The sequence below is a fragment of the Mastigoproctus giganteus genome, unplaced genomic scaffold, assembly GCF_048544385.1.
Source record: "Mastigoproctus giganteus isolate SK-2022 unplaced genomic scaffold, ASM4854438v1 scaffold_16, whole genome shotgun sequence".
Classification (NCBI taxonomy): domain Eukaryota; kingdom Metazoa; phylum Arthropoda; class Arachnida; order Uropygi; family Thelyphonidae; genus Mastigoproctus; species Mastigoproctus giganteus.
Genome location: NW_028328293.1, coordinates 1,820,878 through 1,841,396, shown reverse-complemented (window position 1 = coordinate 1,841,396; position 20,519 = coordinate 1,820,878). Strand labels below are relative to the sequence as shown.

Here is a 20,519-nt window from a genome sequence, read left to right as displayed (position 1 = left end):
TGAAAATAAATGCAGTACTGACTCAGAGCAGGAAGGGTAAAAAAAAAAAATCTGAGAATGAAGCAGCAACAGCTCTAAGTTCAGAGAAAAAGTGAAAATATATATATCTTTTCAATTTTCTCTCTCTCTCTCTCTCTCTTATATATATATATATATATATATCTGATATTAAATATTAAATCAAAACTAATGCCAGTAGCACGGCAAAACTGTTGAGCGAAAATAATAAATTAAACATAATGATTAATCAGCAGGGAGGGAGAAGAAAAGGTAACAAGGCTAAAAATTGTAGGAGAAAATCTCCAAATAATTTAAAAAATCCAATTGAAAATAATAAATCAATTTTAAAATTTAGAGCCAATTACATAAGAATTTAATGGCATCCTACTCATAAGGTACGAGTTCCAAATTGTGTGAAATATCACAAACAGAGACTAAACTAATTACAATAAAATAAAACCAAAATAAATAACAAAAATCAACTGACCATTATGCCTCATATCAACGGAGGACCACAAGGCCAATAATGGTCAGGGAATCGCTGGAGGTAGAGCTACAATTTTTAGTCTTGTTACCTTTTCTTCTCTCTCTCTGTTGATTAATCATTATGTTTAATTTATTATTTTCGCTCAACAATTTTGCCATGCTACTGGCATTAGTTTTGATTTAATATAAGTTATACATTGGGCTTAATGTGGAGGAATGTGCATTTTGCTGCCTCATATTTATTTTCATATTATATTTTTTACTATTTTTCTTAACTACTTCATTATGCTAATATATATATATATATATATATATATATATACAGTCGAACTTCCCTATAACGAATTCGATAAATCCAGCGAAAAAATTTGTTATAGAGAAATTTCGTTATACAGAGAATATCTTTTTTATTAGAAATTATCTAATTAGAAAATGAAAACGAATCTACATTTATTTTTAATGTATTTATTTCAAAAACATACTTATTTAAATTACGTTTACACAATTTTCGCCTGGCAAGACGATGTGAAAGTTTTTCAAACTTTTCATTTCACAATTTATTTTTTTACTCCTTTAAATACATTTAAAATAAATTTGCACCTTGGCTAGAAATCGCTGCCAACAACATGTGTTCTGCTTGGCAACATGTTTTGCCCCTTTTGGCAAATGATTTCACTGGTTTTGAATTGCAATTCAGACAATTACCAAAGACACTGCGAAGATTGGAAAAGACTTGGGATTCGAAACTTTGGACAATGCCGATGTATGTGACTGCATTTACTCACATGCAAGTGACTTAGATAATGCAACTCTCCTTGAAATTGACGAGCAAACCACATAGGAAGAAGAGGAAAACAATTCTGAAGTGGATAACACTAACGTGGTACCAAAGAATTTAACAGAAGGATTGGAGAAAGTTTTTTGGTGGTGTTGACATGGTCTGCGAGGCAATTATGAATGGAGATGCAGATGTTGAACGTAGCATCAACATACGGCAATTTTACAAGATGGGATTCAATGCTACAAAAACTTGTATGCCGAGAAAAAGAAGAGACAACTTCACCAGACTTTATTATTGAAATACCTAAATAAACAATAAAGCTTTTTTCTCATATCTCATGATGTTACTTTTTCATTAATAAAATTTTTGCAATATATATATTTTTTTCAAATCCTTTTAATTGGCCATCAAGTGCAAATTGTTTATAGATTTATTACAATTTGTTTATGGACTGTTTCTTTCGTACGCATTCAATTAAAACCCATTGTAATTATACCTTTATGTGTTGTATTGCTGTGTGTGTGTGTGTGTGTGTGTGTGTGTATATATATATATATATGTGTAAATATATATATATATATATATACACACATACACGGGCAGTTCTCACTTTACGAGTTATATATATATATATATATATATACATACACTTTACGAGTATCCCCCAAGTATCAACAAAATCGAAAATATGAACATTAATTGCAAAAAATGAATGTTAAACATTCATACATACCGCATTATAAACCACGTGCATAGCTATACAATACAGTATAACCCGCTTTACGATATTAATCAGTTCCAGAGACACCACATCGTATCGTTAAAAAATCTTAATGTGAACCCAATAACACATTGTTTTTTGAGCTCGGAAGTTGAAATTTTCGCTGTATAACTAAGCTATTTATCTCTCTAAAATGTCATTTTTAAGGTCACAAGCGTGACCTTAAGGCCATATAAAAGGTGGTGAGCATGGTTTGTAAATTGTATTAGTTACCTAATACTAATATTGTATTGTATTACGAATCATTAAAATGCACTTCATTGTTATCATATGTTCCATTATAAGAATCAATTTTAAACGCCTTTGTGATATTTTTCTAAAGCACATTTCTGGAGGTCACGACCATAAAACAATAAAAACAATTTGCCTTTCCGTCTTTTCTGTTACTGTAAGCAATTATAAATGGGTAGTAAACTCGATCTTCTTGCATTTGCGAAAATATGGATAGCTGGAATTGTTGTTTTTTACATTATTAGGGTGAAATGTGCTTCCCCTTTACTGAAATCTTCAATCATATAAAAAACATAAATAGATTTTCGGAATTTTCTCTTCATTCCTTTTTTTTAAGCTTCGTAAACTTGTTACTCCATGCAAATCGTGTTAGTTGCAATTTGTGTGCCGTTAAAAAATGCTTATGCATGCAATCGTGAAATTTATAATTAAAAGAGAAGATTATCTTGCAAACAAACACCTCTTGAAACATTTCTGAAGAAGACTAATCCTTGTGCAACAAACAACCAAGTGCCAAGCCAATAATGAGTGATCAACAAGTGTGCATTTAGTCGATGATAATGAAGAATAAACATTAACATTTGTAAGCCGAAAATAATTTCTCTTTTATTATATTTGGTTGATTTTACAGGCTACGTTTTCATTTCTTTGGACAAATCAATCATTGTTTAAACATAAACTAATTAGCTAACTAATTTCATTGTTGAGAATGTAACTCCTATTTTTAACCTTATGTCTATGGGAAATAAATTCCCGCTTTACGAATTTTCGCTTTATGAGTGCGCGCTAGGAACAAATTAACTCGTAAAGTCGAGAACTATCTGTGTGTGTGTGTATGTGTGTCAGGAATAAATTATGAAGTTAACTACAGACACAAGAAAGAATAGGTAAAATAGGGCAAAGGGAAATTATGTTCCGTTTTGACTGCAAAAAAAGAGAGGAAAATGTCAGTACCTATATTTCATTCTTGAGAGCCATATACACAGAATGAGTTTTATGATGGGTTTTTACAGACAAACGACGGATGAAAGACTGAAGAAAAGAAGACTGTTTTCTGTAGTTTTCTCTTTTTATCTACTGGGATTTCAGTTTCTTCTCGAGTGTGTAATTATTGGTTATTTCTCTCAGATCTGTTATTTTGGTAGGTGCTGCATCTCTGACTGAACCCCCCCACCACCACCACCATTACAATAGATGTTCATAATAACACTCGCACTTATAGCTTTTAACACACTTTTCTTCTGGCCTCTTGTCAATCTTATGAAGTACCATGCATTTTTTAATGCCTGCAGCCCACTTATATTTAAATGTTTTCCCACTTACATCACTTTTTTTAAGTCCCAGAAAAGAAAGAATAAACTTGGATATAACCCATCTGCCTATTTATGGTAAAGGGAAGAGAGAGAGACTAAATTCCAGGCATCTTTAATCATTCAGTGTGGTTACTTTGTAGAAATTGTTCCCAATGCAGGTGATGCTTATTTCACCTAAACTGAAACCTAAGAAGATAGACAAGCCACTCTTTTACAAATCGACGCCTAGCTATTCATCGTTGCATTCACACATTCAGCTTTAAATGCAACATTTTTTATCTGTTATTCTTACTGGTAGTAATTAGTTTTGTGTGTGTTGTTGAACATGGCATCGATAAATTTCACAGATGACAGCATGATTACATAAATTTTATCAGCTTTAAGCTTCATTTTGTTACAATATTAAGCTACATTTATTATATCCAACACTTCATATGCTTTACAAATCTTACCTCTAATTTATTATTTATTATTATTAATATCTTAATACCTTAATCATGATTATACAATAATACCCAAGTTGTGTTTAAAAACTTCGGTATCACTGTGTGTGTATATGTATATATATATATATATATACACACACAGTAAACCCCCGCTATTCGCGGGAGTTACGTTCCTGAGAAATGCCGCGAATACCGAAAACACGAATACTGAGTTATGGCTCCTATAGTAATAAAAGGGTTCCGTTCCAAAGTATGAAATATATAAGAAAAACTAGTCTAAAATTTTGTCTATGTATGTATTATATGTACCTTCATAATATGACTATGTACATAGACAGTACATAGTGAAATGCAAGTATATGGCATCGAAATGAAAATAAGAAACAATTTAATATTAAATGTAATATTTATTAGAAATTTCAAACAAATCTTTCAAATCAGCGCCTTTCCTAGCTTAAAAAACTTATCCTGCCAGTGCTATCACCAGTTTCGCTAAACTGTTGATAAAGGAGTTTTGCCTTTTCACGAATGATAAGTGAACTTAACGGAATTTTATTTTGAGTTCGGTCTTCTATCCACAGATTTAAAGCTTTCTCCATTTTTTCTAATTTAACTTCACGAGTTACAGAGCAAATTTTTGAAGCAATTAGCGCGTTTTCACGGACACTATGTCGGATTTTTTCTTCCGATTTCTTGATTGATCATATCGTTGACTCGTTGATTTTATAATGTTTTGCTACTGAGGAGACACTTTCACCATTAGAAATTTTATCTAATAACTCAATTTTATTCGCTAATGTCATTACCTTCTTTGATCTTTACACATTTCCTTTGTTATTCGTAGCCATATTTTCGTACGGGTTAGAAAGAACTTATCCACAATAAAGTCACTTTCTTCCATTAACACACTCGAAAAAGTCTGTTTTTCACTGCAAAACGGTAGATTTATCACTTTTGTAAGCATATCAATTTATAAATTGATAAATTTATTCAATTTATAAGCATATAAATAAAAAGCAAACGACGAAACCTTCCATGACAAAAGCATAACACATATTGAACAAGGATTAGCGAGAAACATCCACGCTTGTGATTTTGTGACCCCTCCCCCCCCCCCTGCGCTGTTTTGACCGGTGAAGATAATTTTAGCCACGCCCATGTTTTTTTATGGCGGAAAATGTTCACGGCGCTTTAAAATTCACACATTTTTTTAGGTTTCATTTTATATTAAATCAGCGACCACGAATACGCGAAACCGCGAATACAGATACCGCGAATAGCGGGGGTTTACTGTGTATATATATATATATATATATTGTTTTAATTTAATAAAATACTTTTAAAAATTTTCATTCTTTTTATGCAAAAAATGCTGACTGTGCCAAAAAAACAAGTGTCTTAAGTAAAGTAGTCAACATGAAAATAAAATAACTATTAGCCTACATACTTGTTGTATAGCAATGATGGCAAGCATAACCACTTAAATCTCGAGAGTCTGAGTCATCAGAATCATCTTCTTCACTTGCTGAGCTAAGGTCCACTATAAGATATAATAATATTGTTTCAAAATTCAGTCACACCCTATATTTTAATTTCAGTCTTTCAGTTTAATTCAGTCCTACACATTTTAAATATTTTCCTCCTTTTGAACAAAGCAGGAATACATATTAAAAACATAGGATGTCTCAAATCTTTAATTTTATATTTATCTTTTATCAATGATAAAACCATAAACTACAAATCTGAAAATTTACTCTCATTCAGCAATATTAATCAAACACACAACTATGCAAAAATTCATAAAAAATTCAAGTCACCTCATGAGTTTCATGCATAAATAAATGTACGAAACTCTATTTTCATTCATTTTAATTTAAATTAAAATGCATAAAAATTAGTAAAATAATATTGTAATTTTAAGTAAGTAAAATCAGTGGAATCAAAGTTTATGAAGTCCACTCACATCATCATGCTGGTTCCAGGATTCTTGTAAATTTTGGTTCAGAATCCATTCTTTTCACTCAAGTGGCTATCCCCAAAATGGCATTCGCGAGAGAGATTCATTTTGTGGAGACAGAATCGTTCTTAGAATACTTCATGTTATAGCCAATTTAGTGAAAGGAATGGCTTCTCTACCACTACCATTTGTGTGGCCATAAGTGTATATTCAGCATTTCAAAATTCATGTCCATGAGAATTTGTAATGAGATGAAATAAAACTCAGCCCGATAGCACTGCCGACAACATCGCCACATAGTATCAACTTGGCAATAATTCAGAACAGAAGCATTTCCAGAACAAAACTGGTGTGAATTTTTTCATCACTCTGCTGGGTAGAACTTACCAGGCCTTTTAGAATACATACAAGTAAACAAATACATTATAATACAAGTACTGCGCAAAGACAGTAGCTCCATATTTAGTAGATTCTCAATTTAAGATTTCCCCACATTTTGTGATCCTTGCTGAAGCTCCACATAATTTTTCTAAATTACTGCTTCTCTTATCAGTCTTTTGCTCAGTTTCAAAAGAATAATTTTTTTTTTAGTTTTTTTGAAAATCCACTCTCTGCATGAAATATGTGGATTGCATGTAGAGACTGTACTTAGTGGTTACACAATAATTATTCATATATACTTTATTTACTCAAGGAACTTTGCAGGCTTTTTAGTAGGAAGTGACAAAACTACCATACTGGCAGAAATGCCACTCTGCAGTATGCATGGGGGGGGGGGGGAGTATCTTACACAAGGCCTGGAATTTGTTTTGAATCTGTCCAATTGCTTTGTTTTTGTTGTTCTTATTAGTGGGAGTGCCTGTTGCAATGGTTACTTAAGCCATATCACGCTTATCAAAGTAATAGAGGCTTATATACAATGGCTGCTATGGGAACAGTCAGAAGCAATCATACAGCTGAAGTCTGTGCAATCCACTCAATTCGCATAAATCTGTCCAATTGCCAGAATTTATTTTCTGAAACAAATTCAATCATGCAATTGAATTTGTTTCAGAAAATAAAAAAATTGTTCTGGATCATTGTGTATTGCCAGATACAATTACTGTGTAAAACATTTTTATTCAAAAAGAAAAGAATTTTCTCAAGATTTTATTTATGGCCAAAGTGACTGGATAACCAATTACAAAAAACAGTTAGGAAACCATAAGATGGAAGTTTGTTTAGAAGAGCTTTATGCCAAACACGATCGAAAGCCTTTGAGATGTCAAGAGCAACTGCTTGTGTTTCACAGAACTTTTCCATTGAATTTGTCCATAAATGGGCAACATAAGCCAGAATATCACCAGTGGATTGACACTGAGGGAATCCATACTGGCGATCGTTGATCAGATGGAAGTTTTCTAGGTATTTTAAGAGTTTTTGGTTAATTGATTTCTCCATTACTTTAGAAAGTGTAGAAGTAACTGCAATGGGACAATAACTGGATGAGAGGAATTTGTCACCCTTTTTAGGGACTGGCTGGATATCAGCAAATTTTCAAGCAGAAGGAAAAACACCTTTGGAATAAGAAAGTGAAAATAGGTGACACAGAACAGGAGTAAGTTCAGGAGCACAAGTTTCGAGAACAAATAGAGAAATGCCATCAGGACTTGACGCTTTCTTAGCATCAAGATTCGTCAAAATCCTTAAGACCACGGGCGACAACGAATGGAGCGTGTTGGGAATGGTGGGAAGTGTTTTACCGAGATCGTCAATATATGAGTTTGAAGAAAAATGGGATGCTAGCAGGTCAGATTTATCCTTGGCTGAAGTGATAATAGAACCATCTGGTTTTGACAGAGGTGGGAGAAGAGATGGGAAAAAGTTGCGGCCAACAGCTTTTTGCCGAGAGACCAGAATGCTTGACTACCATAGGGCACGAAGCAAGTTTTCTACTCTTAGCCTGTTCAAAATCTAGTTTGGACTGATTAATAACTGCTTTACAATTGTTGCGAGCTTTGGTGTAGGCAGAAAATGAAACTGAAGAACTGGAAACAAGCCAATTACGATATGCAGCATTCTTCTCTTGAACAGCCTTAGCACATTTATTGGAAAAATCAGGGTTTAGATAAAGGACGAGATTTTAAAGTGGAGTGTGGAATAAAGGATTCCATTCCTACAAGAATACTTTCACTGACACGATCTGAGCAAATGTTGACATCAGAAGTTTTGAAACAGTAATCCGACCAAGGAAAAGAAATCTCGCAGGTCATCCCATTTTGCGTTTGTCTAATGACAAATAACAAGAGGTTGGGAATCGCCATGAGATAAAGGGTGCACTGGAGAAGAGACAATCATCAAGTTGTGATCGGAGGTGCCTAAAGAGCCACTCACTTCAACCGTGTACTTAGAAGGGTTGTTTGTGAGAAAAAGATCAAGTGTGTTGGCTGTATTGTTTGTTGTTAGTTATTTGGTTTTTAGGAGCATTAGCAACTAAGGCCATATTGCTCCGGGGATATGCGGTGGTCATTCCCTGACCTTTCTGCATCCTCCGTATTTGGTGGTGATGGGCTCGAACCCCGGTCTAATCAAGAAGCGTGTGCTACGCACTGCTGCTCCTTCCCACCTGGCTGTATTGTTAGGATTGTCCGGTATGCTGATAGCTAAATGAACAAATGAAGGTAAACATTGGTAAACATTTATAATATATATAAATTAAATACTCATTAAAATTTGAAGAATTACCTGCCAGAAAAAAAGGCTAAAACTATTGTCTGCTTTCACTTCCACAAAGTATTATTAGTTATTCGATATCTATATTATTCAAAATATAGCCTGTTTGTCTTTACAAAATTTTACAATGAAAAATATTTTGTTGTCAAGCAAACCTTTTATAAGCAAACCTTCACACTCACTAGCAGTTCTTTGATGCACCAATGAAAAACATCTCAAAGGAAACTCTAAAGTCGTAAACTTAGCAAGTTTAGGATTTGTTTACCCACATATGGCTTTCCTGCTAAGAAGTAAAAGGAAGCTAAAAAAATGCAAGCTTGAAAGGAAAATTATTTTTGTGTGATAGTTTGGCCTAATCTTCCACAAAATGTTCTTGCAGTTAGATTTTTGTTTGGTAATTTTATGGGCAAAACATATTAGCATTTAAAAGGGTGGACACTTTGGCATTATGTTTAAACTGAGCCTAAAGAATAGTCTGTTGTATTATTAATTTTTTGTAAAAGTTTAAAGTTATACTGGATGTAAAAGGTATACGTAAAGTCTACAACTAATATTGTAAATTTTGGTTCTAAAAAATATATATTCAAGATTTTATATACAACATACTCTCGATTTACCTGGTTCGGATTAACTGGAACACTCCAAGATTCCAAAGTAAAAAAAAATCTGCTGGAAATCATAAAATTCAAGTAATAAATAGAATTGGTATAAACAGATGTTTTGCAAGTCATAAATTAGTCACAAGAAATGGCGTTGTAAGCCGTGGTTGGGAGATGAATGTACCTATTATCCAAAAGCCTCAGCGAGATGCTGAGGCTTTTGCAATTACTAATGACCTTGCACAGATTGTTCATTTACCTACAAGAATACCGGACAATCCTAATCATACAGCCAACACGCTTGATCTTTTTCTCACAAACAACCCTTCTAAGTACACGGTTGAAGTTAGAGGCCCTTTAGGCACTTTAGATCACAACTTGGTGATTGTCTCTTCTCCAATGGAGCCTTTATCTCATGGCTATTCCCAACCTCATATTGTTTGGCATTACAAGAATGTAAAATGGGATGACCTGCGAGATTTCTTTTCTTCTTTCTCTCAGTTGAAATTTTCTGGGATAGATGGTAAAAAAAAAAAAAAAATTCTCAGATAATCGATTTCCCCGATTAATCCAAAAATACAGAAGTAACCGACATACGTAAGAGATACATTCCAAGACTTCTTACGTAACTCTGGAAAGACTAATAAAATATTGCTACTATATCTCTGATATGCCAAAATTACAAAAATCACATAATATCCTAAGAAGAATGAGGAAAAATAGTTATATATTTTTAATTAGTTCAATTAAGAACTTTATCTGGGGACAGCAGTGCAGTAGCCAGAGTGGCACATAAGAAAAGAAAACTTAAAAGGAAGTAAAAAAATGAGTTGTTGCAATGTAAAAACTGATATGTATTTCGTAGCCTTGGTTATTATAGTTCACTTCATTGGTGCCGATCACTTCACTGCTTCTTGTATTCTGTCTTTCTCCTTTATTATTGTGTTCACAATTGCCATAGTACCGCTGTTACATATATTCTCTTAGTCGGCACCATGATAACAGTCAAAATTAAATTTCCTGAAAATAACTTAATAGGGTCAAGGCGAAAACTCACTGTTATCACCTCACGAGAGCTCACGTTTTACTAAAGCACATTTCTGGAGGTCACTGCCCTAAAACAATAAAAACAATTGGTGCCTTTTCGGGTTATTGGACTTTTCTGTTAGTGCAATACCATAAAACAATAAAAATACCTTGCAGTTTCTGGTTTATTGGGCATTCTTGCTAGTGGAATCTGTTATAAATGGGTAGTAAACTCAGATCTTATTGCATTTGCGATAATACCGATAGCTGGAAATCTGTGGGATTTTATATTATTAGGGCGAAATGTGAGTCCTCTTCACTGAAATCTTCAGTCATATAAAATAATATATAAATTAACGTAACATAAGTCCGAAGCTACATAATTTGGGGACTTTTATTGTATCGAAAAATGTTCAGCAACCTACGTAAAAAGTATGGCGATATAGATAACAATACAAAAAAACTTTCAGCACTCACTACTCGCAAGTCCAATACGATGCTTCCTTTTATTTTTTACAATATGTGGCGTATGGTTTGGTCACCAACATTATAATGGTTCTTTAGAAATTTAACGGATGTACAGTTTCTTGTCACTTATTTACGACATGCAAAACATCTGTTAAACCTATTCTAGTTATTACTTGAATTTTATGATTTCTGGTTGATTTTTTTTTTACTTATTTTTTTTTTTAAATTTGGAGTCTTGAAGTGTCCCGGTTAATCCGATCCCAGTAAATCAAGAGTCTGCTGTGTGTACATATATATAAACACACATACATACAGTGCTTTTTTTTTGGGACGGTATGCAATGGTACGGCATACCAGCACCTTTATTAACAGTGGCTTGTGACAATTTGATGCAGTACACTTCGAAATTTGTAATATTACGTAATTTTTTTTAACATGTTTGCCTGCTATTCAAATAAGCATAAAGTTATTTAACTAAATTTGCATTTCTCACTGCCTATTGTTAAGATATTTTCTAAATAAAACTTTATAACCATTTTTAGAATTCTAAATATTCAGTCAACCTCTGTTTAATGAACTCTTTTTATAGCAAATTATTTTGAATTCCCTTTGGAAGTTACATTTAAAATAGTTTCCATTGAGCGAAGAAAATTTTCATATAGGGAACAGATTAGGACAGACTTAACTCAGGGGTGGCGCCTCCATAGCCAGGTGGGAAGGAGCAGCAGTGCGTAGCACATGCTTCTTGATTAGACCGGGGTTCGAGCCCGTCACCACCAGAAAGGTCAGGGAATGACCACCGCATATTCCCGGAGCAATATGGCCTTAGTTGCTAATGCTCCTAAAAACCAAATAACAAACAAACTTAACTCGGTACGCACAGTTCGCATTTCTGACCTTTAAATAATTAGTGCTGCTGCACAAATTAAGAGAGCTAACGGGATTACCATATTACAACTCAGTGGAAATCGTAAAACCAACCAACCACTTGTCCCACATATGGAGAAGTCGTGCTGGCCAGCAGTGAGCAGATCAAGGAGTATTCCCGAAGCTGATAATGGGCTCTGGTCAACCGTCTACTGCAGTGGTGTCCAACTTTTTTCCCCATACAGGGGCCATATTCAAAAAAATTCAAAGTTAGATTTATTTCATGGGCCGCACTGAGTCATTCGAGAAAAATTAATGTTACATTTTCCATATCGTGTTACTTATAAAGGTAAAATTGAAAATATTCAAAAATTTTATGAAGTACAATACACAATTACATTTACTGAACAAAACATTAAATGAGAATTTTTTATTTTTTATTTTTTGATAATTAACAAAATTTAAAATGCTGTTTTAGTTCACTTTCTGGTGGGCCGAAGGTTGGACATCGCTGTAAATCAACTGTAAGCACTCCATTCGAGAATTAGGAGGGAGTGATTTTCTTTTACCCCTACAAATAATCATCAGTTGTTTCGCAGAAGTGCGTTATCCACAGTTTTCCGTAAATTTTCCCTATCTCTGTTTACATGGTCACAGTAGCTGAATATCTGATTGACACCAACATTTTGTACAGTTTCAAAAAAAAAAAAAAAAAATTGAAATTTAACAATTAGTTCAAAGAACTACGACAATATTGATGACCAGAGAAGGAAAATGACACAACAAAGGTATTAAAATTTCCTAACATGAAATGTTGGCATTTGGTGAAAATTAAGTTAGAAAATTGTCAATTAGGTTACTGTTAAATAAAAGAGATACAATTCGTGGATTTCTGGAATATCCAAAATTGAAAAAATGGTTTCGGAAGAATAGAAGCATTTGATGAACGCTCTGAGTACAATACCAATTTCACCAAGTGAATGTGAACGAGGATATTCACAAGTGAATCTGATAGACAGCCCATCCACAGCTTTGTTGATGACAAAAACAATTTCATCACTACTATTTCTTAAATTTGTAGGCCCACTGCTGGCCCATTTCGATCCAGCAAAGTATGTCAATTCGTGGCTGCTTCGGAAACGTCATTCAGCAACCAACACAAACAAACAGTAAGAAAAGAGGTCGGCATAGTGTGTCGGATGAGAACTTAATAAAAATTTGGAATATTCTACAAAAACTTTATTATGAAATTATTTTTACTTATTATTTTTTTACTTATTTTACACAATTCACTTATTTTTTTTATATATACTTGAATAATAAATTTATGCTTATTAAACTGTGTTAATATACTTAATTTGTTGTTCTTATTCAAAAACACATTACTACTAAGGTAACAAATATCAGGGGGAAAAAAGTTTTAGAGTACTTTTCATATCCTTTTCATTTTCAATTTTTCCTGATAGCAAAGAATGAGTACCAGCACCTATTTTTTTACAAAGAGGTATAACAGAGTAAGTCAAATCTTTTTTTAAGTAAAAGACACCTGTTGAAACACACTGATCAATATCCAATCAGGAAATGACCTATGTAATTATTTACCTATGCATTTGTAGTGATGCAATTGCCCTGCCCACTTGTACCACGTGACTGCATCCCTCTTCTACCATTGGCTACCCCACCACGTGGCATTCTCAAGGTAGAATAAATATCATTATGTAATTATTTACCTGCATTTACAAAGGTCACTGAGGAATAGGCCTTTTGCTTTGTGTTTCATAATGCATGAGGAATACTGTTGCATCTAAAAGAGCAGGACTAAAATATTTGCAAACTATACAAATATTTAAAATATTTATAAAATACTAAACTATTTACAAACATACAAACTATATTGAGACAAAGGGTCTCTTTATCAGCTGATATTAATATACAAAAAAATTACAATGGAACATCAAATGATGCTGGGCATGGTCATGCATTAGATAGTGCACCTCCATAACATTCACCAACATGCACGAGGTTGGTGAATGTTATGAGGCAGTTGTCTTACAATGTGACAAACGTTGACATGCGTACCATGTATGTGCTCTACATTGTCAACAGCAAGTGTCTGATTCTGCCCAGTAACCCATTTGTGTTCCTTCCATTTAACGTTTTTTGTATATTAACGTAAGCTGATGAAGGGACCCATCGTCCCAATATAGTAGAGTAAAAAGTTTAGTATTTTTTAAAATATTTGTATAGTTTCGTTATTATTTGTACAATAATAACATTATACTAAAATACTAACATTATAACGCACTGATTGAAATCTAATCAGGAAATGACCTATGTAATTTACCTGTGCATTTGTAGTGACATAATTGCCCCATCCTATTCTCCCATTGGCTCGAATAAATATCACTAGGAGGAAAGCTTTTTTAATGTATAGAGATATATATATATATATATACACGTTATTGTTATTATTATTTTTTTTTAATGGATTGCATTTTATTTACTTTAGAATATGCAATGATATTCAAGTCAACTGAAATATTTACTTTCAGAGCTGTGCGTATGTTTGGGAGCCCCTTTTGGTCAACTAGGATTAGTTAAATTAAAATTGATAAAATTTAATACAAATTTAATATAAAATTAAATACTTGAATGAACTAAGGATGCATAGCATTCAATGAAAGAACCTGATCAATTCTTTTAATCGTTCACTGCAAATGACTGCTCCACTTAAGCACTGCGAAAGCAAAAATAAGAGTAGGAGTGTGTTTTAGGCCTAATGACTCGAATGAGTACAATTAACAATTGTACAGAGAAATAGAGTGAGTTAGTAAATCAGAATGTCTTATAATGGGGGATTTTAACTTCCCAGATATTGACTGGAACTTGTGGGTTGGTCACTCACACACTAGTCAGATTTTTTGTGGATTTATTGGATGATTGTTTTCTGCAGCAGCATGTTCGAGAGGCAACCAGAGAGAGTAATACTCTTGATTTGGTTATCAGCAGTGATCATTCGATTATTAAGAATTTGCAGATAAAGGAACCACTAGGTGGCAGTGATCACAGTGTACTGATGTGGGATTTACTTAAAGATTTAATTACCATCAGGGGTAAAGGAAAGGGTTTTTGCTTCCGTAAAGGTGAGTACAGTGGTCTCAGAAAGTTTTTAAATTCTGTACAGTGGGATCAACTGACGATGTTACCAAAAGTAAATTCTAAGTGGGAAGCATTCAAGGAATTAATCGTGGATGCTACTAAAAGTTTCATACCTATTAAGAAATATTGTTCAAGGTTTAGGCCTAAATGGTTATCTAATGAACTAATGAGACTCTTAACAGAGAAGAAAAATGCATGGGATGCATAAAAATTATCAAGCAACTTAGAAGCCTATGGCAGATATAAGATAGTCTGTAATCAGGTCACAAAGGAGGTTAGGCAGGCAAAGGCAGATTACGAGAAATCCTTGGCAAAAGATGCTAAGAAAAACAGCAAGGATTTCTTTACTTATATAAACTCTAAAAGGAAGGGGATAAATCTGAAAGGTCCACTTGACATCGATTGTTCGACTGTTGATGATCCTGCTCAGATAGCAAACTGAGCAGGATCATCAATGCTGAATGAGTATTTTGCATCTACATTCACACATGAGGAATTATTAAGGTTTGAAAATGGCAGAAGGTTATCATATTGTAAGAGGGTGCTTAATGATTTTGTAATAACTGAGAACAAAGTGGAGGAGAAACTGTTGAAGTTAAACATAAGAAAGGCACCTGGGATGGATGGGATCGATCCAGTTATATTAAAGGAGGCAGCAAAGGAAGTAAGCAAACCCTCAGCCATAATTATGAGAGCATCCTTGGATTCTGAGGAGGTCCCCACGGACTGGAGTTGTGCAAATGTGTCATTAATTCACAAAGGGGGATCAAAGGGTGACACGAGTAATTATTTATATTTTTGGTTTTTTTTTTTTTTTTAGGAGCATTAGCAACTAAGACCATATTGCTCCAGGAAAATGCGGTGGTCATTCCCTGACCTTTCCGCATCCTCCGTATTTGGTGATGACGGGCTCGAACCCCGGTCTAATCAAGAAGCGTGTGCTACGCACTGCTGCTCTTTCCCACCTGGCTACAGAGGCGCCACACACACACACACACACACACACACACACACACACACACACACACACACACACACACACACACACATGTAATTACAGACCAGTTAATTTAACTTCTGTTCTGGGTAAAATAATGGAGTCACTGGTTAAAGATGCATTGCAAGATCATCTAGACAAGACTGCAGCAATAATTCAGACACAGCATGAGTTTGTTAAGGGAAAGTCTTGTCTGGCAAATTTGATTGGTTATTATGATGTGGTTACAAAGCAACTGGATGCAAAAAAGAAATAATTTTGATATCGTATACTTGAATTTCAGGAAAGCTTTAGACACTGTTGCACGTGGAAGACTAACTGTACAAATTGGAGCAGAATAGTATTAAGGGTAAGTTGCTGCAATGGATAAAAGGATGGTTGAGTGGGAGAAGACAGACGGTGGTAATCAAGGGTGCTGCTCTTCGTGGACTAATGTTATTAGTGGAGCCCCACAGGTTTCGGTGTTGGGTCCACTGTTGTTTTGTATATTTATCAATATTATTGATGAAGGTATATCAGGCTTAGTATCGAAGTTTGCAGATGATACAAAGGTTAGCAAGGTTGTTAATAACAGTAATGGCAGTGTGTTACTGCAACAGGATATAGAAAATTTGGGCAGATGGGCTGAGAAGTGGCAACTGAAGTTTAACATTGACAAATGCAAAGTACTGCATATGGGTAGAAGTAACCCGAAAGGAACGTACCAACTGTGTGGTACTACACTTAGGGTGGTAGAAAATGAAAAAGACCTGAGAGTAATTGGGCAGTCAGATATGAAGTTTTCTGAGCAATGCAGACAGGCTGCTAGGGCAAGTCATGGGGTTTTGTCAATGATATATAGGAATTTTGCTAGCAGGGAAAAGGAGGTGATTGTTCCTCTGTATAAGGCAATGGTCAGGCCACGCCTTGAGTACTGCGTACAGGTCTGGAGGCCTCATTTTAGGAAGGATGTAGATTTGCTTGAGCGTGTACAGAGAAGTGCAACAAGATTGGTGAGGGGAATGAAGGGATCCTCTTACCAAGAGAGGCTTAAGTTTTGCAAATTGCAGTGGCTGGAGACTAGGCACCTGTGTGGTGATCTGATTGAGGTGTATAAGGCCTTGAATGGATTGAGCACGCTAAATTCTGATGAGATTCTTCCACTTGTTCAGATTACGATCCTAAAGGGGCATAAACTGAAACTGAGGAAGGAGAGAGGTAGAACAGATGTGCGGAAATTTGCCTTTAGCCAGCGGGTTGTTAATTGCTGGAACAAACTTCCATCTGTCGTTGTGGAAGTTGATAGGTTAAATAAATTTAAGGAGGAACTGGACACATTTAGAGGAGATTGTTTTGTAATTTTTTTTTTTTTTTTTTTTTTTTGGCTGATGATTCATAAGCTCATACACTTGCTTTCTTGCATCAGATGCCACTACTACTACATCTAACTGTTTATATTTATTAACACAGAGAGAGAGTGAGAGAGAGAGAGAGAGAGAGAGAGAGAGAGAGAGAGAGAGAGAGAGAGAGAGAGAGATATGGGTGGGAATCTTGAAGCATTCTCTGCCCTTCAGTTATCTTATGAAATTAAGGATTCCAATTCATTCATTCTCTCCTTCCTTTATACCCACTACCTCCACTCATAAGCATTATCATGAGATCATATCAATGCCATATCAAAAATAACACAAGCAATTCTTTCAGAGGTTGCCTTCCTTCCCTCAACACAAACACTACCACCGAGAGTAATGGTTGATATAATCCTTCTTGTACTAACAAGCAAAGTCATAACAGCCACAAGAACTTAAATATCCTTCAACCGGTGTACCCTATTTAAAGAATCGGTCAATTAACTTACTTTATTCTTTCTGGTAAACTTCCAATGAAAATGGTAGTACAGAAAATTATGATAATTAAAATGCAACATCCTTCTATATTTATACATTCCATAAGAATAAGTTTCTACTTAACTATAGTGACTTAGTTTCTCATTTTCTGTTTCAGCCTATACATATCAACATTTAAGGCTATACATATCAACATTTAAGGAATACATCAGAAAAAAATTATTTAATTTTTCAGGCAAAACAAGAAACGTATATCTTACTGTAATCATTAGATGTTGGTCTATTTGGTCGTGGACAAGAGCGGATACGTCTAAGAACACTCTGGCGACGATGTCGTCTATGAGGTCGTGAAGTAGCTGCTGCTGGTGTCTTTTTCCACAAGTAGTAAAATTCAACAAGATCACCCTACAAAAATTTCAATATATAGTACCAATGTTTGTTTCTCAAAAATACGCACTTAAATGAAACTGAAATACAAGTACTTTATCACAACGAATAGTGATCCGTATTGTGTGGATCAGTATTCAGTAGAAGAGTCAGTTGAATGTACTTAAAGGTGTTTAACCACTTATCAGTGCGAGTCAACACTGCAATTTGAATGACTGCCACAGGGGTATCACTGTGGGAGCTACCGTTCATAATGAGGGTGGTGGGCTATTTATGCACTGCTGAGATGTGTGACTGGTGAAATAACAAAAAAGTGACAATCACAGGAGCATCTGGAAAACAAAAGCTAATAGAAATAATTATCAGAGGATAGGCAAATAGTATAGAGATACAAGCTATGTTGAAAGAACTTATATAACATGATATAAGCAACAAGAAATCATTTCCCCAACAAAACTGTGGTGACATATAGTCACCACAATCTGAACAGTGGCAATACACTGCTAGGATGTGTCATGTGGTTCTGGCAATGGTATTCCAACATGAAATTCTCTGAGAGGACTGACAAAAGACAAAACAGCTCATGGGGTTCTGTCAATGATATATACAGGAACTTTTCCAGCAGGGATAAAAACTAGACACAATGGTTAGGCTGCATCTTGAGTACAGTACAGGTTCACCTCATTTTAGGAAGAAAATCGGTTGGAAGAGTACAGAAAATTAATTGAAGGCACAAAACCAAGAAATATTCTTACCAGAAAAGACTGCATTGCAGTTTCTAGAAAGTAACCCTTTGCATGTTGACCTAACTGAAGTGTATAGGTTTTAAAAGGGTTAAGTAAACTAAATGTTAATGGCATCTTTACCCTTTGTGAGATAAAACATACAATGGGTTATAAGCTAAACTATAAATAGAACGTGGCAGAATAAATGTGTGGATATTTGCATTCAGTCAAAGAATAAACAATTACTGGAATAAATTTGCACCTAATGTTGTGGAGTAGTGGAGTTTGAATAAATTTATGGAAGATGTGGAAAAATTAATGGGAGGAATGCTAATTTTTTTGATTTTTTTCATTCATACAGTATAAGCTTTGCTTCCTTGCACTGCGTTGCCAATACTAATATTAATATGCAGGAATTCTGCTGGTAGGGAGGTGATTACCCCATTGTATACTGTAATGATTGTCACATACTGAGCATTTTTAAGAAAGATATGACAGTTCTTTTGGAAGGGTGGAAAAGATTATAATTGCGTGTATTTATTCGTGATACAGCTAGGCCTCGCATAACGCGAGTTCGATTAACGTGATATTCAGTTAACGCTATTTGAAAAATGATACCACTTTTCACTTTACATGATGCAAATTTCCAGTTAACGCGATCTTTTTTTTTTATATGATAGTTGAAAAGGATTTGAATCGTGAGTCGTACGGTCAATAAACAAACGTTTGCCTGCTGCCCGCCTCGGTGTGTTCCATCAACCATCGGAAGAAGACGTGTTTGTCTCCTGCTAATAAAGTCAATGCAGACTTGCATTTAAAAATCCAAATTTTTAAATGAGCCAGATGAAAATGTTACCGCGAAGGAGATAATGGTAAAAGAATTAGATGAAATCTTTCTTATCGCATAGAACCTCAAACAAAAGGTTTGATGTTCTCTGCGATATTTATTTCGCCAGGGCCCAGAGAAGATTGTTGTCGGCTATCGGAAATTGATTGATGAAAAGAGAAAGTCAACACTGTTCAAATATTTCCGCAACAGTAATTTCTTCATTGTGTATTTTATGTCAGAGATTCCCAAAGTTTCTCAGTTCACGGCGCCTTTAATGTCTCAGTAATTTTTTCAAGGCACACCCAGACCAAAAGAAATACCTAACAGTTTCGTTTAGTAGTTAGGTCCAAACAACTTAATAAGAAATGCTGAAACTGTGAACTACCTCGAGCTAGTAGTTCGCGTGGTTCTCCGACAGATGTCGAGTATCGCTGTGTTTCCCTCGAAAATTTAAAATATTCTGCGGCACACAGTTTAAGAACCGCTGTTTTAGGCAATAAAATTTAATTCCATAATTATTATCTTTTACATTATATACAGTTAAAAAGTTATTTAAAAGGTTTTTTTAAAATTCTTTATGGACATTCTTCTGGAATGTCCATAAGGAATTTTATACCATTCCCTCCAAATGCCTGTACAGTTCCTCCTTAAATTTATTTAACCTATCAACTTCCACGACAGATGGAAGTTTGTTCCAGCAATTAACCACCCGCTGGCTAAAGGAAAATTTCCGCACATCTATTCTACATCTGTCTTTTCTTAATTTGAATTTATGTCCCCTTAGGTTCGTAATCTGAACAAGTGGAAGGATCCCATCAAAATTCAGCATGGTTTCTGGTGGTTTTTTTTTTTTTTTTTTAGGAGCATTAGCAACTAAGGACATATTGCTCCAGGAATATGCGGTGGTCATTCCCTGACCTTTCCGCATC

General features: G+C 34.6%; 1 protein-coding gene across 4 annotated transcripts in view; it reads right to left on the bottom strand.

Moving 5' to 3' along the window:
- LOC150074890 (uncharacterized) overlaps nucleotides 1-20,519 on the bottom strand; it is a 618,385-nt gene that overhangs the window by 165,270 nt on the left and 432,596 nt on the right. For all 4 annotated transcript variants that reach the window (XM_090389408.1, XM_090389412.1, XM_090389409.1 and 1 more), the window contains 2 exons: nucleotides 17,910-18,054; nucleotides 5,486-5,578 (listed from right to left, as the gene is read on the bottom strand). In XM_090389408.1, coding sequence (XP_090245534.1) covers nucleotides 5,486-5,578; nucleotides 17,910-18,054 — 238 coding nt within the window. The remainder of the gene's footprint in view (nucleotides 1-5,485; nucleotides 5,579-17,909; nucleotides 18,055-20,519) is intronic.